A 27851-nucleotide genomic window follows, 5' to 3' on the forward strand; every position below is an offset into this window, starting at 1 on the left:
AACACTGCACTCATCGTCCTTGGGCTCCTTCTGCTTCCCAGGCTGCGCAGTGCCAGTTCTGCAGCCCACATACGTGGCACACCTGGGCAGAGCATTTTCAGAGCCGGGGCAGGATGCGCTGCAGTTCTGCTCTCTTACAGAAGGTGGTAGCACACAGCAGCTTCCCTTGGAACTGACACTCCGCTGGCAGCTCCTTCCCGCTCTCCTGTTGCAGCAGTCGCACAGCTGACAGCTTGAAGTCAGGGATGCTCCCTCCTGACTCCTGGCGCGGCTGCGGGGTGGGCAGTGGAGCGGAAAGGCTGCAGCCCTCGCTTCCTCCCGCTCCTCTCCCAGCACTGAGCTCGGTCCTGCGGCCACAGCTCCCCCACGTGCCGATCTCGGGGAAATGCGGAGCTGTTGGAGCGGCGCCCGGGCCGTGAACGAGTGAACCGATGGAAACAGCGAATGCCATCTTCAGCTCGAAGACCCCGTCTTTATTTAAGGGGCGTGAAACAGCAGCACGGTGATTGACGTCTCGTTCACCCTTTATTTTGCTTCTTTCAAAGAGCCGTGCAAGTTGAGCTTGGAGCTGACCCAGCTGAGGTGTGCTGGCAATATCCGGTGTCAGGAGAAGTTCCTTGTGCAACCAACTGCAGAGAACCCAACAAGTCCTTTCAGCGTACAACCAGCCCTTTCTTCCTCTCTTCCCACACGCACAGACTTCCCACCAGCCCTTACTGCTGTGGTTGGATGGCTGCCACCACAGTGGGCAGAGGATGGCAGCTGGGCACGTTCTGCTCACACCAACACTGGCAGTAGGTATCACCTGTCCTCGTGCTGCAGCCAGACCACAGCCTGAGGTGCCAGGAGAAGGGCAGAAAGAATCTGGCACCATGCAGCCTTGCTCTCCCGAAGGGCAAGAGGGGAAAAAAAAAAAAGACAGCAATCATAGAGATATGGCTTACTTGGTAATCATGCCTTTAATAGCTTGTAAATATTTTCTTTTTAAATTCCAGGCAACTAAGATGTGCTTTTTTGTGTGTGTGTATATCTGACATCTGAAAAAAAAAACAAAAACCAACAATACAAACCCATGACTCCACAATCTGTTCAGTTTCATCCCTTTTTCATAGCACATAAATAGAAGTATCAGTCACCCCAATATACAACAGTTTTATGAAGGAAAAAGCCTTGCTCCATTTTCACAATTCAGTTGGCCTTTCTATCTGAAGCATCAGTGCCAGCTTTGGCTGCAAAACAACCTTGCAACAAACAGCACAACTCAGGACTTCAGCTGGCAAGAACTCAAGACATTTCTACTCCTTGCTCTCAAACTCCACATCCCGATGAAGCCCCAGAGAACACCTTCAATCCCACTGAAAAAAGACCCCATACTGTCCCAACACACACAGGAAACACTGTTTGGATCACACAGCTTATTCAACCTTGAATGAGTGAGCAGTGCAATGACTGCCTCTGCGGAACCTGAATCCACGTGTGAATGGCCAGATAGAAAACACCAGGTAAGCAGCAGCCTTTGGGTGCTCCAAGGCCTCGACGTGAGCACCCAACAGATGCTCTCAGCTTTGAGAGCAGCTTCTGCAGCCCCAGGGCCACACAGCAGCTCACATTGAGGCCACATCTCACCAAGAGAGGTGTTCTCACCTTCCTCCAGCTGGGCACCTTGCAGTGCATGATTCTGCCCAGCCAGTTGCCTTCATCCACCTCCCCAGCGCAGACTGAACAGAAAACCTCTGATCTAGGGTTAAAGAAAGCTCAAAGACGAGAACGCAAAAGCAAAGGAAAAACGTGCCTGTTTTGGCTAAAAAAACAGAATCTGTAACTGCAGCTAACTCCAGAGACAAATGTACTCTTTCACAGTCGTGTGTGTGTGTGCAGCACTCAAACAAAGTCACAGCTATGGGTGCAGAGGGAAAGCATCGGCACACAGGAGCTCCTCGCGCGCTCCCCAGCATGCGAGCCTGCCCACAGAGATAAGCTAGGAGGTTTGTCCTCCTTGAGCACAAATGGCAGAGCGGCTTCTAGTTCAGAGGGATTCTAAACTGACATAAATAATTCTAGTCTCGATTAAAAATAATATATTATTCTAGGTTGTTTTTTCTTTTAGCTTTCATGTAAAACCCCTATACTCTTGACATCTAGGAACAAAGACAAAATAAAAAACCCAGGCACTTGCCGTGCCTTCTCAAGCACTATTGTGGTGTTTAAGGGACACTGAGGAACTTAACAGAAGAGATTAATGCCTACAGTGGAAAATGAGTGGAGTTCTTTATGCCGTCGGCTTCTTCAAGTCTCGGATTTGCTTGATCAGGTAGTTCTTCTCATCGGTGAACTGCTCATCATCCGTCCTCTCTTTCTGGAAATTGCTCAGAAACTCGATGAGCTTGGGTTGGTTTTTCAACAGGATCTCCACGATGGGCTGCGTTTTGTTTGGACTGGCCACAAAAACCTGCATGCACACAAAGCAGGAACGGCAGGGGGAGAAGAGGGAAAGGAGCCGTCAGTCACAGCGCTGCCGCAGCCACAGCTCCCCAGCCATGCAGGCTGGCAGAGCAGCACTGCACACACCTTGTCCCAGGGCACGGAGCTACGATGTGTTGGTTCAATGCAACCTGGAGCAAAGCTGTGCCTGCGTGTGGTGCCACTTCCCCTCCGTTTTACTCTTTGTTGATAAAGTGCTTGATTGCAAACCCCGCTGTCGAGAGCGGACTATCCTTCCTCAGCCTCCCCCACATGCAAGTCTTAAGACATTTGTTAATTATAAGTAGAATGGAAAAAGCTCCCTGTCAGCTTTGATATCCTTTCCATACTAACCCAGGCCTAAAATTAGCCTTGTCGGCTTTGTTTTGGTTTGGAAGACACGTCAGAGGCTCTGCTTCCCCTGGCCTAATCCGATCCCAGCAGCGTGGAAATTTACAGCAGGCGGAGCAGTGCTGTGGGTGCACCCAGCTCCGGTCTGCCCTCAGCGGGGCCAAGCAGAGAGGCGGGCCATCCTCAGGGGGAAATTCTTCACTCAGAGGCCCTGGCACAGCTGCCCAGAGAAGCTGTGGGTGCCCCAGCCCTGGAGGCACTGAAGGCCAGGCTGGATGAGGGCCTGAGCAGCCTGAGCTGCTGGCTGGCACTGCCCATGGCAGGAGGTTGGGACTGGGTGGGCTTTGATGTCCCTTCCAACTCAGACTACTGAATGGCTCTGTGACAGGACACCCAGCCACTCACCAGCACTGTGGGCAGACTGCTCTCAATAATCACTTGCTCAGGCTTATCTGAGCTGCTTTCTCATTTTCCCTCTTGTAAAACCCATAGCTCTGAACATCACCCCTGCACTGATGCTTTTGCATTTTCTCCGTCATCCTGACAACGGGAACTCAAGGCCAGCAGTGCCAGGACCCAAGGAGGCCAAGGAGATGGGGGCTCAGCCAGCACACCACACCAGAGCCCAGGAGGAGCTCCCATGTGGGCTGGTGCTGAGGTTGCCATGGCTGGTCAACAAAACAGTGCTGAGTGCTTGTGCAATGACACAAATAACTTGAACTATTCGCTACCCAACGAGGAGAAATTAAGGATGGACAGAACTGGAAAACAGCCAGTTTCCCTTTGAGCCCGTTCAAACCAGAATAAAAACAAACATCTGCTTACAGCACAGAATGGCATTTTGTCTGGACCAATGCAGGCAGAGCTGTTGCTCAGCCCAGCCCATGGCTCCCACAGGTTTCCTCTCCTGCCTTTTTGCCCACATGCACATCTGGGCTATATCCTGCCATGTGGGAGTTCCCTGCATGCAGCTGTATGACAAGAGGTGCAACGCACACAGTGACCCACGCATGGCCAGGCTGTGGTCCCTCTGCAATGAACAGGGACATTTACAGCCTTATGCTGCATACAGCTTCCCAACAGCAGCACCCACAGCCGGGACTCTCAGGGATCCCTTCGGGGCAGCCACCCCACGGTAACAGCTGTCCTGCAAGGTGCTCCAGTCCTTCACAGAGCAACATCTGGCCAAGAGGGCCAACGGCATCCTGGCCTGCATTAGAAATAGGCCAGCAGGAGAAGAGTGGTCATCATCCCTCTGTACTCAGCACTGGTGAGGCTGCACTTCAAGTACTGTGTTCAGCTTTGGGCCCCTCACTGCAAGAAAGACATTGAGGCCCTGGAATGTGTCAAGAGAAGGGAAACAAAACTGGTGAGGGGTCTGGAGCACAAGTCTTATGAGGAGCAGCTGAAGGAGCTGGGATTATTTAGTCTGGAGAAGAGGAGGCTCAGGGGAGACCTCATTGCACTCTACAACTGCCTGCAGGGAGGTTGTGATGAGGAGGGGTTTGGCCTCTTCTCCCAGGCAGCAAACAGGACCCGAGGAAACGGCCACAAGTTGTGCCAGAGGAGGTTTAGGTTAGACATGAGGAAGAACTTTTTCTCTCAGAGTGGTCAGGCACTGCAATGGCTGCCCAGGGAGGTGGTGGAGTCGCCGTCCCTGGCAGTGTTCAAGAGGTGCCTGGATGAGGAGCTGTGAGATTTGGTTTAGTGCTTGTGGTAGCAGTGGTGATGGGAGGATGGTTGGACCAGATGATCCTGTAGGTCCTTTCCAACCTTGTGCTTCCATGACTATGATTCTGCCAGCCCCTGGGCATTTGCTGACACCTGACAGACTGTCAATAGCACACTGCTGCCTGCAACAGCTGGGGAGGTTCAGGTTGGAGATTAGGAAACATTTCTTCTCAGAAAGAGTGGTGATGCAGTGGCACAAGCTGCACAGGGAGGTGGTGGAGTCCCTGTCCCTGGAGGTGTTCACGAACCGTGTGGATGTGGCACTGAGGGACATGGTTAGCGGGCATGGTGGGATGGGCTGATGGCTCCATGAGATGTTCTTAGATGTCTTTCCAACCTTAATGATTCTGTGACTCTATGAACGCAATATCCCTCCCCCCTTGCAAAGAATGTTGATATTCTGCTATGGATCTGTTGTTTTCCCACAGTTTGAGAAATAAAGAAGCTGGAGATGTAAATCTGAATGCACTTGGCTGTTATCCACCCTGTGCCTGAGGTCCCATGGTATGAATGTTCAGCTCTGGCTCAGCAAAAGCAGCCCCGCACCCAACCCACACTGATGGAGGCCAGAAGCATCCAGCTCCTGGGCTGAGAGAAGCCGCACGGCACCTGGACAGCTTCCTTTGTGGAAAGCAATGCACAAACCTGCAGGCAAGGGGGAGGAAAACAACCCAACAGGATGCTGCTGCAAGTTTCTCATTCCGGAGCTCAATTCCCACTCTGTGACCATCAGATAGAACTTAGAGGTTTCAGTGGTAAACCAGCATTTCAAACTTGTTCCATAATGGGCATTACCAAAGTCAATAAGAACTTGGTTTAATAGAGGATGTCACATCCTGTTCCTCCTGCTGCTCGATTACTTATGGATTATTATTGTCTTCCCTTTGCAAAGCTGCCAGACTGAACCTTCACACACACCACCCTGACGGACCGTTCTGCTCAGTGTTGGTGGGGACTCGCAAGAAGAGAAAGTTAGAGGACCAGAAAATTACTGAGAAGCCATTCAATGCCACAGCCAAGCAAAGAAAATCAATTCTGCAAGTATTGACCCAGCAGCTTCACACAGCCCAGGACTGGGACCCGTGTAAGGTTCTGCTTGTAAATGGGCCCCCCATTCAGAGATCTGCATTGTCATAAAGATGGAGATCGAGCTCTGTAAACAGCAATCATTATGAATGCCTGCTGGGACATTTTCACTGAAATGAGGTTTCACTGAAGCTAGAACACTTCAGGGAAAGTCTCCTTCACCCATGGATTTATTGTAAGGGACTTAATTCTGATACGTGAGAGCCCTAAAACAAAGAGTATGCATGCAAAAATTCCAATCCTAAAAATAGCCCTTTCAGCACAGTTTTGTTTAGTGAATATATTTAACAGGATTGGAATGAAAAATCAACTGAGAAAAACTTGCCTGAAGTGGAACTCTTACACTCTTCCACATGAGAAGTCAGACACCAAAATCACTCTGTTAGGGACCCTCACTTCCTTAGGAGGAAGTTTTTCACTGTGAGGGTGGTGATGCACTGGAACAGGTTGCCCAACGAGGTTGTGGATGCCCCATCCCTGGAGGCATTCAAGGCCAGGCTGGATGTGGCTCTGGGCAGCCTGGTCTGCTGGTTGGTGACCCTGCACACAGCAGGGGGTTGAAACTGGATGAGCATTGTGGTCCTTTTCAACCCAGGCCATTCATATGGTTCTATGAACCAGCAGCCATCGCCATCCTCGGGGAGCCCAGCAGAGACAAGAAGGACACACTGCCACACATCTGGCTTCAGGCTCAGACCCAGAGGACAGAGTCAGGACAGTCCCATTATGTGCCTGTGTGCAGAGCAGGCTGCAGCAGGCAGCACTGCATGCGCGTGAAAGGGAATGGAGGAACGAAACCGAGGTCACAAAACACAGTGCACTCACTCTATTTTTAGATGTACACAGTAGAATATATCTTGCTATATGTCCGCTTGAGAACAAGGATTACATAATCCCCATTTGCTACTCCAGGGTGTTTTCCTCAAAATAACCTGTTTGTTTGCATTAAGCCTTTATCTGTAAATGCTCTGGGTAACATGGGGACCTGTACCACACTCGTGTACATCTGAAGCTGTGCTCTGCCCTTCGAGCAAGCAGGCAGAAGGCTCTGCTCACAGCTTCACAAACCCACCAAAGGAGCTGCAGAGCCTTCCCCACCATTTGCTCCTCAGAGCGTGAATGCTCAGGACTGACACCTCTTCACGGGAGCAGTGCAGAGAGAGCTGGTGTCTGCCAAAGCCCAGGGGACCCCACTAGGCTATTTCTGAGGGAGAAGGAAAAGGTGGGGGTGAGTTAGCGTTTCCTAAGGAATCAACTTGATTGGAAGGCCACAGTCAGAGGTTTGTGGTCAACGTCTTTTCATCCAGGGGTCCATCCTGGAACTGGTATTCTGAGACATCTTCATCAGCGACAGAGACAATGGGATTGAGTGCACCTTCAGCAGGTTTGCTGATGACACCAAGCTGTGTGGTGCAGTTGATATGTCAGAAGGAAGGGATGCCATCCCTTCACAGGATCTATGCAGGCTTGAGAAGTGGAACTGTGTGAATCTAATGAGGTTCAACAAAGCCAAGCGCAAGGCATGGTATGTGGGTCAGGGAAATCCCAGATACATGCAGAGTGGAAGAACTGAGAGCAGCCCTGCCCAGGACTTGGGGGTCCTGGTGGATGAAAAGTTGAACATGAGCCAGTGGTGTGTGCTTGAAACCTAGAAGGTCAACTGTATCCTGGGCTGCATCAAAAGATGTGTGGCCAGCAGGGAGAAGGAGGTGATTGTCCCTCTCTGCTCTTGTGAGGCCCCATCTGCAGCACTGCATCCAGGCCTGGGGCCCCCAGCTCAAGAAAGGCATGGAGCTCTTGGAGCAGGGCCAGAGGAGGGCCACAAAGATGATCAGAGGGCTGGAGCACCTCTCCCATGAAGAAAGATTGAGGGAGCTGGGCTTGTTGAGGCAGGAGAAGAGAAAGCTCTGGGAAGATCTCATTGCAGACTTCTGGTACTTGAAGGGAGCGTATGAACAGGAGGAGACTCAATTTTTTACACAGGTAGTCAGTGTGGGAATGGTTTTAAAATAAAAGAGGGGAGATTTAAGTTAGATGTCAAGGGGAAGTTCTTCCCTGAGAGGGTAGTGAAACTCTGGCACAGCTGCCCATAGAAACTGTGGGTGCCCCAACCCTGGAGGCACTCAATGCCAGGCTGGATGGGGCCCTGAACAGCCTGTGCTGCTGGGTGGCACTGCCCACAGCAGGGGGTTGGAATTGGTTGGGCTTTGGGATCCCTTCCAACCCAAGACATTCTATGAGACACTGGCTAATCCCCCCCACACACACCCTGTGGGACATCCAGCTTTATATAACCAACAGCCTTCAGGGTGATACTGCAAGACAGAAGCTCCATTTCGCTCCGGCAACTGAAGGAGGAGGAAGAAGCTGGGAGGAAGATCAAACATCTTCTGAGAAGAGAATGGAAGCAAGCACTGCAAGAAGACACTGTTTATCCTCCATTTCCCACTCATAGCACTCCAGATGAGTAGAATATGCTAAGGGCAAAAAGGGGCATCAGCATTTTCACCACCAAACAACCTGCCAAGTGTTTTTGTACTCGAGGTGCTCATCATTCCAGACTCTTTTACAATTTTGAATCATTAGAAATTGCCTCATGGACTTCACATCTCTTTTCTTTTTTTTTTTTTTAGGTTGGCTGCAGCATAGGAGAGTTAGAACCCGAATGCTTACAAAACAAGCACTTTTTCATTTCAAAGGTGTCTAACTGGTGAAACATCTACATCAGGAAATTTAAACCTAAATCTTTTGGCAGCTCAGTCAGGGCAGCAATACCCACTTTTCAGCAGACCTTTGATTTCAAATCACTGCGGGCAGTGTGCTGTAATTTCAACCAGGCTGTAGAGGTATTTTGTGAGCACAATCTAAAAATGCAGGCACAGTTTAAAATTTATGAGGTTATAAGCTAAAGACCAGAGTTTTTTCCCAATTACACTAGCACAGAATCATTACAGCTGATAAGAGAATTGGGCTCAGGGACACTAACCCAGAAACAGTGAGCAGGGACACTGCAGAACAAGGCACAGGAACGGAGCAGTGTTTTCCCATTCTCCTGAGTAGTTAAGGATTCTCTTTTCTAGTTCTCCAGCAATTCGAGTTCAATTTGAAAAGAGAAGTCAGAGGAAAATGCTCTTCTCTGACCTTCTCTACAAAGCTAATTCACAACAGGATTTTCTATAACATATTCTATACCTCCCCTGTCCACCTGGGAGAAGCTGGATGCAGATAAGCCAGCCCCCCCCCAGTCAGGGAGCTTTGCTTTACCTCTACAGCTGTGCTGCTGCTGTGATAAACAAGCAAGTTCCAGCTGATTGGGTTCTGCTCTGAGTCTGCAATTCCCACCCAATGAACACTGCACATACAAGATAGCACAAAGCACTGCTTTAATGCTGCTGATGGGTACTGCTGAAAAACACAGCAACATCCCACAGAGGACAGTATCTGAGGACAGAGTTTGGTACTTTGAACTGAAAAGACATAATGTCACCATCACGCACTTATTTTGCTCAGCATGATCTCCACGGCGTAGCAACTGCAAGAGGTTGAGCAAAGCTGTGTCTACAATCCCTGCACTGTAACTGGAAATGCAACATGAGCTGTGAGCAAAGGAGAAGGAAGGAATGGGAAGGCAGAATGGGAGCAACAGCAACGAGTGACACAGTTGCACGCTGGAGTCATTTTGAATAATTCAAAATCCTTTCACATGTTTCTCAAAATAGCAAATTCAGCTCTTCCCAAGGCCTAGGCCGTGCCTATCATTAATTCAGGACCAGCATGTCCTGAATGTGTTTCATGTGTTTCATACATACAAATAGGCATTTCTTCACAGAATGGCAAACAGAGCAATAGTCCTCTGAACCCTTCCCCCTGCAGGTATCTCAAAGCTGCAAGTTGAGCCTGATTGCTCTCATACCCTGGAGTCACAAACCTCCTGGAAAGGAGGAGAAGTTACTCATGGTGGTTCTGCTGACTATGGAGGAAGTCAGCAAGGAAACAGCTTACCAAGCTTATTTCAAGGAGAGATTTCTGTTTCTTTTTTAACTTTGCTCAAAACTGTTGTTTTTTTTTTGGGGGGGGGGGGGGGGTGGGGGAGGGCAGGGAAATAAAAAGCTTTTTGAAGACGTTGTACATCCTTTAAAGATCCACAATGAACTCCACCAATCCAACGATTGGTGATTTGTGGATCCAATGATCCACAAAAAACTCCACCTGTTACTGTGAATGCACAGAGGGTGAGGCAACTTTATCACAACAGCATGGCTTCTGTCGTGATCTGGAACCTTTCCCAACCATTCTGAGGGAGGATATCCTCACAGTTCCCCTTTTTAAAAAATTATAAGCAACTCCATTCACACAGTTTGATATTATTGTGGCAACTCCAAAAGCAGCCTTGCATAGGAACAATTCAACTCACTCTCTGATCCAAAGCAGAGAACTTTTCTGAGAGGCAAACAGTAATCTTTTCACCATATAGTATGAATCATTTCTGGAGAACAGGGGCTCAGGGGAGACATTATTGCTCTCTACAACTGACTGAAGGGAGGGTTGGACTCTTCTCCTGCATAACTAGCAACAGAACTAGAGGGAACGGCCTGAAGTTGTGCCAGGGAAGACTCAAAGGAGATTCAATGAGGTGCTGGAATGGGCTGCCCAGGGAAGTGGTTGAGTCATCATCCCTGGAGGTGGTCAAAAACCATTTAGATGTTGTACTGAGGAGCATGGTTTAACGTGGAAGTACTGTTAGTAGGTGGACGGTTGGACTGGATGATCTGGGAGGTCTTTTTCAACCTTAGTGATTCTAAGAGTCTATGATCATAAAGAAAAGAAAGACATTATTTCGGTCTGGTAATTATTTAAGACTCTATTAATGATGAGTGCAGAAGGATGGAAAGATTGAAGTCATTTCAAACGAGAGTTATCAAATCTTTCTAATACTTTTCAAAGCAAACTGCCTTCACGTTGATGCACAGTATTTGTACATCTGCTTTTGATCTTAACCAAGAGTTTTAAGACACTGTGGGGATTTGTTGTTTTAAATATGTTTACCCAGAATCACGTGGTAAAATTACATAAGAGCTGGGGAAAGGACCCTGAACAATATCTAGAAGCAGTGCATTTTGGTGCTGTTACCATCCACTTCATCAGTGTGTGAGCGACAACCCTCACAGCTTGAAATGATGCTGCATTAGAACTCACCTGAAGGAAGGCAAAACCTGACCCAGTGGGGGGCAGCCCTGCCTATGGCAGGGTATTGAAACTACATCTTTAAGGTACATTCCAACCCAAGTCATTCTATGACTCTATGAAAACAGAGGTTGCATAGTAAAGGTCTTCAAGAAAGATGTTCTCAGATGCTTGACACGGCTGTAAACCTCAACCTTTTGCCTTATTTTTCCAGGCTTTCTCTTGGCCACCTTGCAAGACACTTTTATGAGCAGAAAAGAAAGTCTGTCACGTTTACAACTCATTCTAGCTCACCTTGAACACATGGAATGCTTCAAATTGAATGTTGGGGCTTTTGTCTCGGAGCAAGTTCATCATCAGCTTCAGATTCTCTGGTTTGCTGATATATTTTGTCATGATGGCAAAGTTGTGTCTGTCTAGAATCAGTTCACCCAGCAGCTATAGAGAAAATTACAAAATAAAAGAGCATTTTCCATTTAACATGTGATTTCTGAAAGGAAATAAATAAAAGCAGCATACTTTAGTTTTTGTTTATATTAACTAGGGCTGTTAACGTAGTGAGTTACTTAATGCCCATCTTCCAAACTTTATAGTAGGGTTACCACACATGGACTGGATGTAATAGGAGCTGGTATGAGCCAGCTAGAAGAGAAGCAAGTACAGTGCAACTGTCCCACAAGGACACCCTTTATTTCAGTGAGATATTACAGGAACACACCTATGTGTTCTCATCTGCATTTCAGTGCTGCAGCAGCAATAGGCAAACATGAACTATGATGTTACTCCCAATTCATTTTAACTTATGTGCTGAATTGAAGTACAAAGGTCAGAGAAAAAGCAATGGTGCTTATTCCATACAAGAAGTCCAATGTTTCACCACAGATTCAGGAAATGAAATTCACAATAAGCTCTTGTGCACTGTATGAAGAGCATCCTCAAGCATTTCTTTTTTTGGTTGTTGTTGTTGCTGTTAGAAAGGACATGCTTACTTCCTTGCCATACATGCATTTTGATGTTTTGCATAACTTGGAATACAAATTTAGAAGGAAAGCACTAGGAAATCACACTTTACCTTCAAAGATTGTCTCTTTGTTACGTAATTCTCAGAATGAAGGAGTTTTTCATAATCCTCAAAGATCTAGACGAACAAAAAAACACAAATGCATTCACAGTTCATGTCCATCCTTCCTTCTCCCCATTCCTTCCTCCCGGTTCTTGCCACAGCAGAGGAGCAGCAGAAGTAGCAGCAGTGCCATCCTCTAACACTTCACTGCAATGCCAGGCCTGGCTCTTGCAGCCTTTTTTCTTTGTTTGAAATGTCCAGCACAAATTTAATGTCCAGCAATACTCATCTGCCAAATACCACAGAAAGTGATACCACACTGGATGTAAGAGGAGGTGGTTTGAGCCAGCTAGGACAGTATTCAGCCACTGCTTGCACAGCTTTCTTTCATGGGAGTGAATCTGTTGCTAGGACGCATGGGTCCAGCACAAATTACACCTACTCACTCATATCATGGTCATGACTTGCTCTGTGAATTAATAGGACATGCCAGGTTGGAGACAGCATATCCCAAACTGGCATGTGCTAAAAGCACTTCTGCAAGGTGCCACCTGCCTTCAACACCCCAACTCATTAAAGCAATTTGCAGACGAGGTTCATAAGGAGTAGGGTGCACACTGGCTTTTGCAGCATTGGGTCAAAGGAATCTTGTGCTCAAGAAGAATGGCAGTGCCACTGTACGTGCAAGTCATCAACCAACCAAACCAACCTGCTCCTGTCTGAGAAAAATCCTAATGACCTGTATTTCTACCTCCAATTTTAAATGTTCAGTAAGGACTGAATGGAAACTATTCCACTGCACTCCTTCAGTTCTAACAGAGAAAAGATTAGCAGATACCTAATTTTGTTCCAGTTGAGCTGCATTTATGACCCTGCAATAATCAGCCTGATCTTTATTTAACCTTCTTGGTAACTCTAGAATGAAAGAGGTAGTCTTTGTCCCTTTTCTTCTGGCAGCAAAATAAAGAATACCTAAGGTAACACAAGAACATAACCTGCAGTCTCATTCCTTTATCTGTATCCGACCAATTTGACTCCAGTGGAATTTTTCTGACCAACATTTGGTTCAAAACATAGACAAAAAGTCAAAGTGAAAAATGGCAACAAATCAAGGAATTAAATTACTTTGGATGATAAGACAAATAATGACATCTTAGTCCACCATTACGTGCATATTGCTTTCAGTCATGCAAAACCTCCTCCCAGTAACTCTTCTCCTCTATCCCAAAACGACACCAGTACGATCCTATCAATTCTGGAATACCAAAAAATTGTTTAAAAACATGATTTTTTTTTTCCTCTGCGCTTTACCTACTGACTAACTTTGCAGTTCAGTTTACCTATGAGGAGACAGAATGCAGAAATGAATAAATCTTTTTTTTTTTTTTTTAAAGCTATGAGCTCCTGTGAAATCTTGGCATCTGTCCCCTGTGTGTGTGAGCAGCTTGGGTGCCTGTATTTTAAATACCACCTTTTGTAAAAGCAATGTTTAGTTTGCAATCCTGTTCCACTATTTTATGTGGAGCATGAAATCCTCCACTGGTGAAAATAGGCTTCTTTCAGCTAAGCATGAAGAGATTTTAAGAAGTTCTCCTATCATTTGTACTCACCGTATCATAATTTTGCTCCATAAAATCTGCTACCAACAACTTGTGCCTTGTTAACAAGTCCTGGAAAAGAACAGAAAAAGGCTACCTTGGAGAGTGTGCTTATTCAACCACCTCTTTATTCTCAAATGCACTTTAATATTCTGAACACATCATCTTCTACAAGCTATCTCCAACACGATTTCCATAAACAAAGACCATTTAGAAACAATACTGCGTGAAATTCAGTTGTACTGCTTCTACTAGGACCAGGAGGAGAATTCAATCAATGCTAACAGAATCAACACAAAGCTCTTCTAAAGCTCTTTATATTCCTTCTTCCTCTCATCTTTTGTTTTTTGTGGTCATTGTGTACGGTACTTTCAATAAGCTGGGGAGAGGGGAAGAAGAAAAGCAAAACAACTCTTTATGGAGGGATCAGCTTTCGTTCCATAACCAACAGTTATCTCCATTCTGCCCCACAACAGGAAGAGCATTTTCAGTTTCATCAACTGCTATTGCCATCTCCAAAAATGCAACAAGGCAGTCTCTAATTCAGCCACAGGATATACATATGAATCACAGAATCACAGAACTGTAGGGGTTGGAAGGGACCTCCAGAGATCATCGTGTCCAACCCCCAAATGATCGACTTCATATGATCTACTTAAAACCTAAAAGTTAGGCCCAGACCCACAGTAGCAATCCAGGCTCTCTTCACAGCCATTCCACCTCCAGAAAGGGCTCTCAGGTAGGTGGGGTGAGTTCCTTCTGTGGCTGTTATTCTGCCCAAGACATGCTTGGCAATAGCAGAGGCCTTCAGACAGCTGAAGCTGAATCCATCTCATTCTGAAAGGTGTATAACTAATTCAAATTTAAATTAAAGCAATCTGTTCCCCAGAATGGGGATGCTGGTGCTCAGCAACAGAGGCAAATGTTCAGCTCCAGAAGAAACTAAGTCTCTTTACTGGATGAATAGCTATCACTGAAATGACCAGTTTGAGGCACTGAAGTTTAATTTTTATCTTATTTCCTTTTTAAAAGCATAACAGTGACCACAATAAATGCCTGATGAAGTCCATTCGAGTAGATGTTTTAGCTTGAAGAAGAGAAGGCTCCAGGGAGACCTCACTGTGGCCTTCCAGTACTTGAGGGGAAGAATATAAACAGGAGGGAGAACAACTGTTTACGAGGGTGGATAGTGATAGGACAAGGGAGAATGGCTTTAAACTGAGACAGGGGAGGTTTAGGTTAGATATTAGGAGGAAGTTTTTCACACAGAGGGTGGTGATGCACTGGAACAGGTTGCCCAAGGAGGTTGTGGGTGCCCCATCCCTGGAGGCATTCAAGGCCAGGCTGGATGTGGCTCTGGGCAGCCTGGCCTGCTGGTTGGTGACCCTGCACATAGCAGGGGGTTGAAACTGGATGAGCATTGTGGTCCTTTTCAACCCAGGCCATTCTGTGATTCTATGTTTGTTTCAGTGAACCAGTTTCTGATATCTTTTCCATCAACTTTTCCTTGGTTTCCTTATCCAGTGACTGAAGCTGATGTAGATGCACCACCCACACCCTCTGCAGCATAACAAACAAAAGCAATCCTTTGCATACGAATCCTTTAATTTGTTTTTGCCATCAATTATAAGAGGAAAACAGAGCACTATAAAACCCAGTACATTATCCTTATAAAATATTCCTCTGTTTAGCAAGATTGCAATGATGCCAGCTTAAAAGGCTGAACACAAGAAATGTGATTCAGAAGCTTTGATGCAGGCACTTAGGAAGCAAGTACAACATTTTTCAATAGGGGGCACAAATGGAATATAATCCAAAATGAGTTTCTCATAGGAAATCACAAGCTGTTTTCCTCTGTGTTTTGAGCAGCTCTACTTCCCCTCTGCCATGTACCTGGCTGAATTTCATTCAGAAGTACATCTCAACATCATTAAAAATTGCAATACTTTCCTACTATAAATACTTTAACTCACATTTAACTAAATCCTCCTCTGGTGCACAGACTATTGAAGACTTTCAGCTCTCTATGAGACACCCTGACAATACTACAAAGCCAATGTGGGAAACAGAACTGAGAGCACTGAGCTCAGCAATCCACCCAGTAAGTGATTGTAGCACTGATTTTTATGCTATTAGAAATAAGGTAGCCCCACATTTCATGATTCAACTGCTTCCACATCACTTCTTGCTGTTCCAGTTATTTGGAGTAATGGTCAAATAGAAGGTGAGATGAGCAGCTGGCTTATTTCCAGAACTGGGTACCTATCAGGTGCTAAAAGGTAATTTAAATCAAAATGCAGTTTACTGACTTGCTACAAGCATTTTAAGAGGCGATTTCTGACCTAACAACTGCCCTCATACTTCTCTCTCTTTCTAATGCACGTGAGGATGCAGAACCCTATTTTTAAACCTTACTAAAAATATGCTTAGATCACAAGGGACAGAAATAAGTTCCACAGCTGCAGATCCATGAAGGATGACCAATCCCTCCTGCCTTGGGGGAATTGCAGCAGTCTCTAGTCCCTGTCTTAGCTTAACTGACCTGTGTCCACATCCCACCTCCTGCCTGGGGGGGCACAACAACAACACAACTTATTCAACAGCAGTTACCTACTAATTGTTTTAAGGGGGTCTTTGAACTGGTCATCCTGCTGAACTCATTACTTACAAACAAAACACTATTTCCACTGTGGAAATCTTCAATATATTCCATCAGTTAGTGAAACTGAGGCCAGATCTCACTAGGTGGTAAATTGCCAAAATGACATTCCTTACAGACACTCCTAAGTTAGGTCTATCTAATCATGTTTCTAATTAGCATTGAGAGCAAAGAATGAACAACTTGTTTCTATGACAGCAAAGAACCCAATGACAGGGGGAAAAAGTTACGTCTATATTTAGATGATTCTTTACCTGAAAAGAATTTTCTCTAGCTTAAGTTATTATTCAGAAATAAACCAATCTTCCCTGCATATTTTGCCCACAGGCACTAAATTGTGCTTAAAAACTGTATTAACTCTGTGCAGGAAAGATGATGGTCATATACAAATCCCACAAAATTTGGCAAGCTTCTCCCAGCTCCACTTTTAATACAAACACAGACTGGATATAGAATGTAGGTCACGTGGCCCCTGCATTCAGTGCTGCAGTGAAAGGCAAACCCTGCCTCCTGCTTTTGGTCCACTCCTGCTGCACTGAGGGGACCCACAGATTGTCCCCAGCAGCTTCACACCTGTCAGGAAGCCCCAGTGGGAAATGGCAGCTGGCCCTTGCTAGAGCTCCTTCACACTCCTGGGTACAATTAAACTCTTTGTCACTTGCACATAAGAAGGTGGCAGTGTTTTAGTTGTGACTGGAAGAGCTCCATGAAGCCTCTCCTTTGATCTGCCTTTCCAAACTTTCAGCACAGCCGCTGTCAAAAGACAGAAGTCCCTACAGCACCACACAAACTTAGGGCCACTGTAACACCAAGGCCTTCCTCCAGCGCACGCCTCCATGACACTTTGACCTACTTGGCTCTCCTCACTACAGTCCTTGCACTAACCCATGTGTCACAAATGTAATCATGCAAACATGTAAAGATAATTATCAGGGGCACAGCATTAGGCTAAGCTCAATTCTCAAGCTCACAAGGGTCAGCAACAATTAGAGGGTTTCAAAAGTGGATTTTAAATGATTCCTTCCATTGGCTGTTTGTGGTCATAATGGGTAGCAGTTTTAATTTGGGGAAGGTTAGGGAAGGAAGAAAGGCTATGCATTCCACAAGAACTGTATGTAATGCATGATTAACCTGAGTTTTAAATGGTTGCATTAAGGGCCTTGGGGCATCAAGATGAAGAACATTAGTGAAACATAAATCTGTGCAGACTTAATCACTGTTGTGAATCCTGTTACAAGCTCACCAAGGACTAATTATACTCCTTACTGAGCAATGAAAAATCCATTCAGCTTAAAGGCAATACGATATTCAACTATCACTACTGATGGAATGCCATTTTTGACACGACACTAAGATACAGGTATCAAATAAATTACCTTGAACGTAGCAAAGGCATCAGATGCTATATCAAACGTTGACATTTCCACATACTTGAAAAAGTCTCTGAACTGTTCTGAGAAAAGTATGATTTTGGCCAACGGTTCATGCCGGATGCACTCCCTCAGCATAATTCCACAGCGTAAGGCAATATTTGGGGATTCATAGCTGGAGAATTAAAGGAAATTAAGAAAAAAAAAAAGATCAAACAGAAGAACAAAAATAAACAGGCAATCTTACAGCACTAGGGAAACTTGTAGCATAGGATATATATGTGCCAGAGTGGATACAGCACACACACAGACTTCCCCAATGAGAGTACTGTGTCCAGCTTCAGGAGAGCAGCTCACAATGCAGTAACATGCACACAAATAAGGCTCTCAGCACTCCCCATTACAAACCTCTGTCTTCACAAGCCAATGTAATTTCAGCATGAATGTGCATTACACCTCCTCTCCGTGAAGAGACTGTAGAATGCATAAGGTTTCATCAGAATTCCTTTACTCCCTTGGATTTATGAGAAAGCAAAGCCCATTCAATATAATAATTTCCCTTTTCAGATGTAGTACTGAACTCCTCGGCTTATTAAAAAAACAACCACACAACATCTCATGACGATCCATCAACTCCCACTCTTCTAGAGTGCATAATTCCAGAATATTAATGTCTAATAAGGAAGGTAGGAAGAGTTTCCAAAGACAGTGTGATTAAGCTTTTGCAGCCCTGAAGACCTTTCCTGCAGTTTAGGAGGAATTCTGCTTAACTCCCTCCCTCCCCCCCACACACTACAGCAGAGGTTAAGGGTTTATTCAGGAGTTTGTGCCTCAAGTTACAATCCCACTACGGCACAGGCATCATCACAGAGAGGAGCTGGCACACTTCTCTTGGAAAGGCAGGCAGGGAGCTTAGGGTGGGAATTCAGATAATCTCCTCTCTATATAAAGTCTTGATGTCTTTAACGCTGAAATTAACCCAAAACAAAACTGTTGGAAACAATTTAGAAGAAGAAAAAAAAGAATGCGATCTAACAGTCATGAGAACTTAAAATGAACTTCTTCCAGCGATATTCAGTCACGTGAAAGTGACCAAGTCCAAGGGACAGAAAGCACGCTCTGTTTCAATAAGCTGGTTATACTACATCAGAGCTGTGTATTATCACACAGAGCTTATCAGCATCATTTTTCCTTTGCACAATTAATTCCTAGCGCTAGGCCAAAAGGAACAAACAAACAAAAAAAGACAAAATGCCATCTGTGCTGTGAGTGAGTGGGCCCTCAAATTTACCACCAACATGCAATTTAAAAGAATTGTAGTGTTCTGAGAGCATACCAGAGCTGCATATTTCAACCTGATGTCAACAATAGTTAGCTTAATGAAAAATGAACTGCTGTTCCAAAAAGGCAAATGAAACTTCCCACCCTCAAGTAGATGCAAAAGTCAAGCCCCTGCTTGTTTCCTTTTGGGGAGCATTTGCAACCCTGAACTTACAACTCCTTAGACAACACACACTGGTTACTACTTTCTGTTAAGGCACACCTCCCCTCTTGCCCATTAGCAGGAATACTAATTTTCAAGCAGAAAGAGGCGGAGCTGCTCCTAGGAGTGCAGCCAGGAAAATATTTAATACTTGGCTAAGAAATATTATGGTTGGAATAAAAGCAAATTACATTGTTTCCAGCACAATAACTTTTTAAAACATGAGCATCAACAGAGTCATTCTTAGTCAAATGCTCCATTATCTACAGCTGGGTTATGGACCTTTGACTGCTCACATAAGCGAGGGAAGTTGGGCTTGGCTCCTGGAAAATGCCTGGAAGAAGTTTACAGGCTGCCTGGTCACAACTAGCACGTTATCTGAACCCATATTTCCATGCAAGCCACCAGCTAGGAGTGACAGAGATGCTCTTCTAATGAGCAATTAGGACTGCATGCAGTTCTCCTTTGTTCAGCTGAACGTACAACCTGAAGCAATCCCCACATACTGGCTACAGAGGGCAACCAGAAAAAGAAATAATGGACTCGGGATATTTCAGAACATTTATTGCGGAGGCTGAAAGAGGCCAGTCTAAGAGCAGAGATGCATCTTGGTGCAAAGGGAGTTCTACTAGTGCAGAAGATGGTACAAGGTATGGATGCACAATGAAATAAACCACAAAGACACAAGCCTGGAAGACTGAAGGTCAGGGCAAACAGCTCTATTCTTTTCTCCTTGCTAACTAACATAGCTTGAGCTTGTCCTTAGAAAAAACTCAGGGGGAATTCAGCAACTCCAGGCAGCACACCAATATAATTTTAACTTCACTGTGATACGAAGAGATCATCACAAGTCAGGGCAGTGACTGAATACTTTAGAAATTGCACGTGACATGATAGATAGTCACAAACAGTCTTATACATTTCTAACTTGTGAGAAACAACAAAACAACAAAAGCAGAGCCATGCACTTCAAGTCTCCTGTAGTCACTGTACTGAAAAGGGAAAATATTTTAACTTATAAAGGACCAAATTATTTCCAAGCTAGTGCAATACTCTGACACCAAAGACAGACTTGGGTCAAATTATATATATATCAGATACAAATTAAATTCAAGTACAAATTGAATATATCAGATACTCTATACACCAAACATTACATTCATCTGAAATTAAGTTCTTTAAGTTCTAATTAAGTTCTTTACTGTGAGAGTGGTGAGGTGCTGGAACAGGCTGCCCAGAGAGGTTGTGGATGCCCCATCCCTGGAGGTGTTCAAGGCCAGGTTGGATGGGGCCCTGGGCAGCCTGGTCTGGTATTAAATGTGGAGGTTGGTGGCCCTGTGTGTGGCAGGGGGTTGGAGATTTGTGATCCTTGAGGTCCCTTCCAACCCAGGCCATTCTGTGATTCTGTGAAAGTTCCTATTGATACACATACAGAAGATGCTATTAGCACAAGTCCTCATGCAGCGAAGTCAATTAACCTACCCCTCCCAAAAAACAGCAGTAAACTATGCACTACATGTTTTTCTGAAGCTGAGAATCTGGGAGGGAGTAGCCAAGAAATAAAGCGAGGGCTAAAAAAAAGGTAGGAACAATTACCTCAAAGTGGCAGTGCCACGGGAGTATTGGGCAGGAAGTACTGGGAGGGAGCCCTGATTCAGGATCCTTCCCACTCCACAGAGCTCACATTATGCAGTGAAAAAAGCAACCTTTTGTTGATACTCTTGTGAACTGACTGTCAGGGGGCAGAGGAAATTTTGCATCCAATACAAGCAAAACAATGACTAGCCTGCACAACAGTTCCAGGCTGTTTCTTCTACAGCCATGGTTGAAATATTTTTTTTTCCTCTCCAAACAATGTCTTATAACAAACATTAAATGGTACAAGCAAGCCAAATCTACTTTCCTTTCTTTTAAGTAGATTTAATGTATTCCACTTAGCATTAAATAAACATGAAAACACACCCTGAAGTAACGCTGTCAAATGGCAATGCCTCCCATTAAGTACGTGTTTCCCAGTGTCACCATTGCCTGCATGCAGCAAGGCACATGCAGCGAGCCCTGCCCTTGTTTTAGGTGTGTATCTGAGGTGCCATTTTCAGGCAGCCCTGGCAGTGGACCTGTGTATGTTAGGTAAGACATCATCACACAGCTACTTTTCAGCTATCACCAGTGATCAATCGGGCCATCTTCTGAAAGAATCCAACAGCACTTTCTAATGAAAAATCTGAGAAATGGCACTTCTCATACAGTGCAGTGCTGCAGAGAGATAGTCGAGATGTCAAGAAGGAGCCAGAGACCCAAACTAACACACCACACTTCTGTATGCATCTCTAAAAAGCACACAAATGCACTCTCTGGCTCAGGTCACCCACAGTGGAGTGTCTGTCAGCAGTACATATGTATAACAATTTTTTTTACTTTCATTTTAATATTCTTGGTTGCTACAGATGCCAAAGGATATCTGGGACACAATCCAAAAATATTTTCTAACTTGAAATAAAGCTGAGACATATGGTAGAGATGCACACATAACGTGCAAGAAGAAAATAAGTGAAAAAGAGAGGAGGAAATAAAAAAGACAAAGAGGGAAGAAAATGATTGCATCTCTATATGAAATTGAAAACAGTTGTACAACATAACTGTGGCTGAGAGAATGATCATAGAGTCCTCAAATCATAGAATGGCTTCGGTTGGAAGGGACCTCAAGGATCATCAAGCTCCAACCCCCTGCCACAGGCAGGGCCACCAACCTCCACATTTAATACCAGACCAGGCTGCCCAGAGCCCCATCCAACCTGGCCTTGAACACCTCCAGGGATGGGGCATCCACAGCCTCTCTGGGCAGCCTGTTCCAGCACCTCACCACTCTCATAGTAAAGAACTTCCCCCTGACATCCAACCTCAATCTTCCCTCCCTCAACTTAAAACCATTTCCCCTTGTGCTGCTGCTATCTACCCTTGTCAAGAGTTGATTCCCTTCCTGTTTATAGGCTCCCTTTAGGTACTAGAAGGATCATCACTGTGATCATCACACTCCCGAAATAAACAGTGTGAGGTTTGTATAAATGTTGAATTTTAATGAGCAAATGAGACTAAACTCCGTTAATTATTCCTTTTCAAAGATGCTGGTGCTCAGTAACACAGAACAAGTCACAGTTTCAAAATCAAAGTGAAACCACGATTAATCACAATCCTTGTATGAGGAAGACCTGGTTCAGAATAGTGACCTGCCCTGCCTGCCCCCCACCCTGCTGGTGGGAAAAGCAGCAGATCAGACCAGAACCTCTTGCTATCTCATCAAGCAAGACTTTTGACACCACCTTCAATGACAGGTTCAGCCTCCCTTAAATCCCTGATAGAAATTAGTTCACTTGATTACTTGTATTTTCCTGCTCAGCTGCATTGGGCTCTTGCCAGTTTTGAAGCAAACAGCCAGTTTAGAGGGCTCATGCTGCAGACATGCCTGTTTCCCCTGACTCCAGGAAAGGCCAGGCTCACTTGTTCAGGTCTGCCCTTGGCAGAGGGGGAGGCCAGCTGGAAGGGATTTTACCCTTGGGGCTGCATTCTCGTTATGCTCAAATCTTAGATATGGCTCAAGTATTTTCTTCATAGTGATCGTGGAGCAAACAGTAAAAATGCCAATCTTAAGCCTCAAGAGCAAGAAAGATATTTTTGAAAAAAATCATTCTTCTAAGCACCATTAGCTTAAAAGGCCTGTAATGCAGTTTTTGTACGGCTGTTACTGCCGCACCAAGATAACTGCTATGACAGCCTACATTGTTTCACAATGATCAGCTGCTAAATGCACTTATTTCTGTACCAGCTCTTCAATCCACATCACATACATTCTCCTTTCCTCAGAGGAAAATAAACAAAAATCTAAAGCCAGAAGTAAACCACAGAAAACAGTAGACTGTAAGGGTTGGAAAAGCAAAGATTCTTGCTAAATGGGAGGCACTGTTGGTCACACAGAGGGGACAAAAACCTCAAGAGTTTTAGGCAGCTTGTGCATTCCTGAGCACAACTATAGCTGATGTCTTCTCCATGCTGCAGCCTACTCCCTCTCCTTGGCTGACTTACCTTGGGAACCACCACCTTATTACTCAGCACTTTACGACCACAGAGGTTACAAGTAAAAGAAAGATTTAATGCTGAAAGACGTGAAGTTAATTACCCAATTAATTTAAAGTTGACATTTGCATGTGGCTACAAGCATTTGAGAAGCCTGCCCCACAGACACAACTATTCGTTTTATGCATTTTTGCTTCTTTGTGTTCTACCCCACGGTGGTCCAGCATATGACTCCAGTTATTCACAGACACCAGTATAATTCCCTCCTGCAGTGCAAGACGGTCTAAATGAAATTCAGCAGTTGTCAACAATGCTAGTTTAGGGCAAGAACTGAAGTACACGTCACATGGTAAGCAATCAAAAACAAGCTGCACATAATTATTCCAACATGAAGTTTTAATGGCCGAATGAAATAATCCAGTCATTAAAAAGTAGACATTGAAGCAGAAAGTAAGTAAATATGAAAGAAACAAAACAAGAAATCTGGAACAAAATCTGAAAATCCTTGTTAGAAAATAAGTAAGAAAGTGAGAAAATAGATGAGCTGCAATGCCAGTATGTTCCAGGCAACGCTCTTTAACAGAAATTAAAGACGAATTAAAGCACCCACCCTTTCAGAAGCATGAATAGGATATGTGGATGGGCACTAATGTATTCCACAGTAGGGCTGCGTGTGCCAATTTGTCTTCTCAGGATGTTGTTAAATATCTGGGAAACATCCTTTTTACCCTGTTAAAGAAGAAAAACAATTCTTCAACTGTAGAAACATGAGCAAATGACCATTCTCTATAATCTCTATTTAAAATGGAAATTAAATATAAAACAAAAACAGGCTTGTCTCCTTCTGGGGCTCTCCACAGTCGCACCATATCACACTTGTTCTTTCTTCAGTGACAAGATTTCCTCCCTTGAGTGGCTCTTAAGATTACCAACCCCCACACACACACACTTGTACCTTTCTTTTCACTAAATGAAAATGTGTACCCTCCTTATTCTGTTGAGCAACTCCTTGGCTTTCTTATATAGAAACACTAAATTCCAAAAAAGGCAAACAACTTCCTGAGCCAAACGTGCTTTTGCCTTGTATACTATTGTTCCCCAGCCTCTAAATGCAATCATCAAGCTAGTACACTACGTACAACAAAACACAGTCTAGATTTATAAAGCTAAATCTTCCCACTATTTGAATGTCATCTTCACAAATATGAACATAGTTCTGAAAAACAGGATTACATTTAAAACTATACTTATTGTTTCACCATGAGGAATGAAATAACTGTACTGATAAAAAGGCTGTCATACGTATCTCAGCTTCAGCCACAACTAATAGGAAAAGGATCCTTAATTTTGTCCTGCTTTTCTCCTGTATCTAGGCCTACACTCATCTGTGCTGTCATCTTTTGTCTTTGAATACTTCTTGCACGTAACTTTTCAGAAGACCCTTCCAAATTATGTTTTATTCACCTACACAGTTTGCCAATCCATTATAAGTCCTCTTCCTCCCCCACTGCTTTCTCCCATGGCTGCAAGAGACGATGGGAGAAACTAATAGAAGGGAAAGACTGCTGCACTAATGGTCAGTAACCAAGGCACTGAGTAAACAGTGGGTCACTATGCACAGGGCAAGCCCAAGCAAAAGGTTACTTATAATCTCTACATGATCATTGATCTGTCTGGAGAGGACAAACATTCCTTGGCGAATAAATGATTGAACATCTTAAGCCAAGGCGCAGACAGTTTCACACAGAGGGAAATTCCCTGGTTTCACCTCTACAAATAAATCATTGCTGAGTAACACAAAATATTCTTTCCTACTAGTTCCAACCCAGCTGGTTTGGAGACTCGGGGACTCAGGGAATTAAACAAGAGGATCAGATCAGACAAGGCCAGTCCATCTGCCTTTGTCTGTAGCACTTTCAACCCCTGGACACCCTTTCTGTTAAGCTAACTCTTTATAAAGATGCCACATTCTCCTCTTTCTTTACAACACCCATAACGTATGTCTGGAATCCCGTGATCCCCAGTGGCTTTAGCAGTTAATCCAAAATGAAAGCAATTCAGAAAAAGAAGAGCTGTTGAAAGAGGAGAGAGAAAAATGGCCAAAAAATAAGCGATTCTCTCTGCTACACCAAATTTTCTATTAGTTACTTAACATTAGGTGTACATTACATCCAATAGCAGCATATTCTCCAGAGACCAGTGATCGTGAGAGAAGTTGGTCTCTCTGGATTCTTTTTAGAAAAATGGAGGCAGGGAGGAAACCAAGGCAGACTTCTCTCATCATCAGACAACCATAAAAATTGTAGGAATACTTCTGCAGTGCTTTTCACTTGGATCTGCAATTTGAGTTTGCCTTATAATGAAATACATATGACAACTGGAGCACACGATAAGGCAGCAGAGAGAGAAGGGCAGAACAACAAAAAATATCCCAAAAGATGCCATCATATAAGTAACAAATTGCATATATATATATATGCACATATACACACATTATACACACACTGTAATTTTGCTTCTATCTCAAGATAAAGTAAGGGAAAACTTCCAATGTCACCAGTCTCCTTTATGGATTTTATAGCTTGTGAACCTTTAGGCTTACATACAGTTAGTAACATAATTTTTTTAAAACTGACTCTTCTGGAATGCACAACTGCCTCAGTTCTTCAGCGTTCAACAATGAAGTTCACGTTCCAAATTTTCAAAGATAGAGTCTGATCTTGATCTTACTCAAACCCAACTTCAGTGATTCATTTCAGTATTATTAGCAATACTGTATGCATATTGTTTCTTGAGTGACAGAAGCAATAAACCTCCATTTTCAATAGATGCATGACAGAGATACGCAAGGACATGACAACATCCCCTAAGCATGTGTAGGCACCCCATACTTACTGCACTTACTGGCAGATGAAACACAAGTGAAATCAGACTCCAGCAAAAGGCAGAGCACAAACTAAGTGGGAGTACTAACCCTGATCTGTCTCCTCTCAATAGCCATTGAGGTTCATGAAGTCTTCAAAGATTTCAAAGATAAGTACAAGTACACCTAAATTAAGCTCAAACTGACCAGTAGGTTCAACAATTTTGGAGACAGGAGGAAGAGAAAGGGAATCAAGACAAAATGAAGTAATTTACATAAAGATTATCACCTTCAGAAATCAGACTTTCAAGTAATTTATTACTTTGATTTCTACCATAACATACAGAGCAGAAAGCTAATTTGCATGTTCATAAGTGATGAAATTGACTGCTTAACAAAGAAACCTAAATGACAACTATGAACAAAAATATAAGAAAATGCAGGCAGAAAAGTTGAAAATCTAAAGAAGTTTACAGGGATGTGAAGACATCCAGTGTATGTAAAGCAGTATATTGCTTTACAGACTTCCTTTTCAAAGTCATTCATTTTCTACTGATTTCTGAATTATATTTTAATAGTTCTACTAAATTATCGAAAAAGCTTTATCATTCACAATAAACCTCAGAATTGTTTGTAATAACATCAATTCAACAACACATTTGATATTTCACTCATTGCCTGCATTTAAAGGTTGGGGATCCAACATCATAGAATCAATCACAGAATGGCTTGGGTTGGAAGGGACCTCAAAGCCCACCCAGTTCCAACCCCTGCAGCGGGCAGTGCCACCCATGGCCCCATCCAACCTGGCCTTGAGCAGCTCCAGGGATGGGGCACCCACAGCTTCTCTGGGCAGCTGTGCCAGGGCCTCACTGCCCTCTGAGTAAAGAATTTCTGCCTAACACTGAACCTAAATCCCACCTCTTTTAAAGTTATTCCTCCTTATCTTACCACTATCTGTCTGTGTAAAAAATCAGTCTCCCTCCTGTTTATAAACTCCCTTTTAAATACTGGAAGAAAACATGGTGACAGATTTTTTTTGTCCTAACTAAAGCAATACAGACTGTAAAGAAACTGAAAAAATCCAGTAGCTTCTCTTCTGACGTATACTTGCTAACACTATCTTCTTCTCTTTCTATTTTCTTAAAAAAAGCATATAAATATAAAACATGTGTGATTTTTAGGGTAATGATTTTATGTGATTTTTTTTTTTTTTTGTACTTAAGACACTTAATAGTTACCAGGGGGCGATGACAACTGAAAAGATCTGAAGAAATTCCAGCATTAAAGTCTCCTGAATTCAAGATGTCAAGAGTTGAACTCCAGTAACAAGAATGCTTTCAAAAACTAATAGAAAATCTATCAGTCCCTTGAGTACTGGCTTTACTGGGGCCAGGAGCAAACATAAATCCCACCGTTCCTCCTTTTCATTCATTTCCAAAATGGAAAGTAAAGAAACAACACGTGGCTTCAGTAGTGAAAAAAATCTTCCACAAGAAAGAAGATCCCACAAAAGGTGACTTTGAGAGCATCAGGCAGTTTCTTCAGGGAGCCAACATTTAAATTCAGCAGCCACCCAACCCTGCACATTGGGTACTGGCTTCAGACCTAAACTGAAGAGGTTTGATTCTTAGGAACCATGGCTGTCAATCCTGGGAAATCCTCAGACAATTCTACTGATTCTTCAGTGCCAGAGAACAACAGAAGCTGCAAGACTAATAACAGAAGCCCTGGAGAACTGCATCCCAGCTGGCCTTAGACCACAGCAATACTGTAACGTCCTGTCAGTTATGAAGCTTCTTCCCAGTCCCCACCACCTAAAGCTCAATTTAAAAGAGTTTATATTTATTCTGAATTGCAGTCATCTGTTTTACCAAAACTGTTTTTCTCCTTAATTATATGGAACTGCAGTTAATTTAGTTCTACTAAGTC

The 27851-nt window shown here is 44.0% G+C and overlaps 1 protein-coding gene across 6 annotated transcripts in view; it reads right to left on the reverse strand.

Annotated features, from left to right (window-relative positions):
• Positions 1 to 934: 934 nt before the first annotated feature.
• Positions 935 to 27851, reverse strand: part of CAB39L (calcium binding protein 39 like) — a 63524-nt gene continuing 36607 nt past the window's right edge. For all 6 annotated transcript variants that reach the window (XM_048957603.1, XM_048957612.1, XM_048957589.1 and 3 more), the window contains 6 exons: positions 23667 to 23785; positions 17509 to 17677; positions 13486 to 13545; positions 11885 to 11950; positions 11107 to 11250; positions 935 to 2449 (listed from right to left, as the gene is read on the reverse strand). In XM_048957603.1, coding sequence (XP_048813560.1) covers positions 2270 to 2449; positions 11107 to 11250; positions 11885 to 11950; positions 13486 to 13545; positions 17509 to 17677; positions 23667 to 23785 — 738 coding nt within the window. In that variant the 3' untranslated portion in view covers positions 935 to 2269. The remainder of the gene's footprint in view (positions 2450 to 11106; positions 11251 to 11884; positions 11951 to 13485; positions 13546 to 17508; positions 17678 to 23666; positions 23786 to 27851) is intronic.

This window comes from Lagopus muta, chromosome 1, assembly GCF_023343835.1.
Source record: "Lagopus muta isolate bLagMut1 chromosome 1, bLagMut1 primary, whole genome shotgun sequence".
Taxonomy (NCBI): domain Eukaryota; kingdom Metazoa; phylum Chordata; class Aves; order Galliformes; family Phasianidae; genus Lagopus; species Lagopus muta.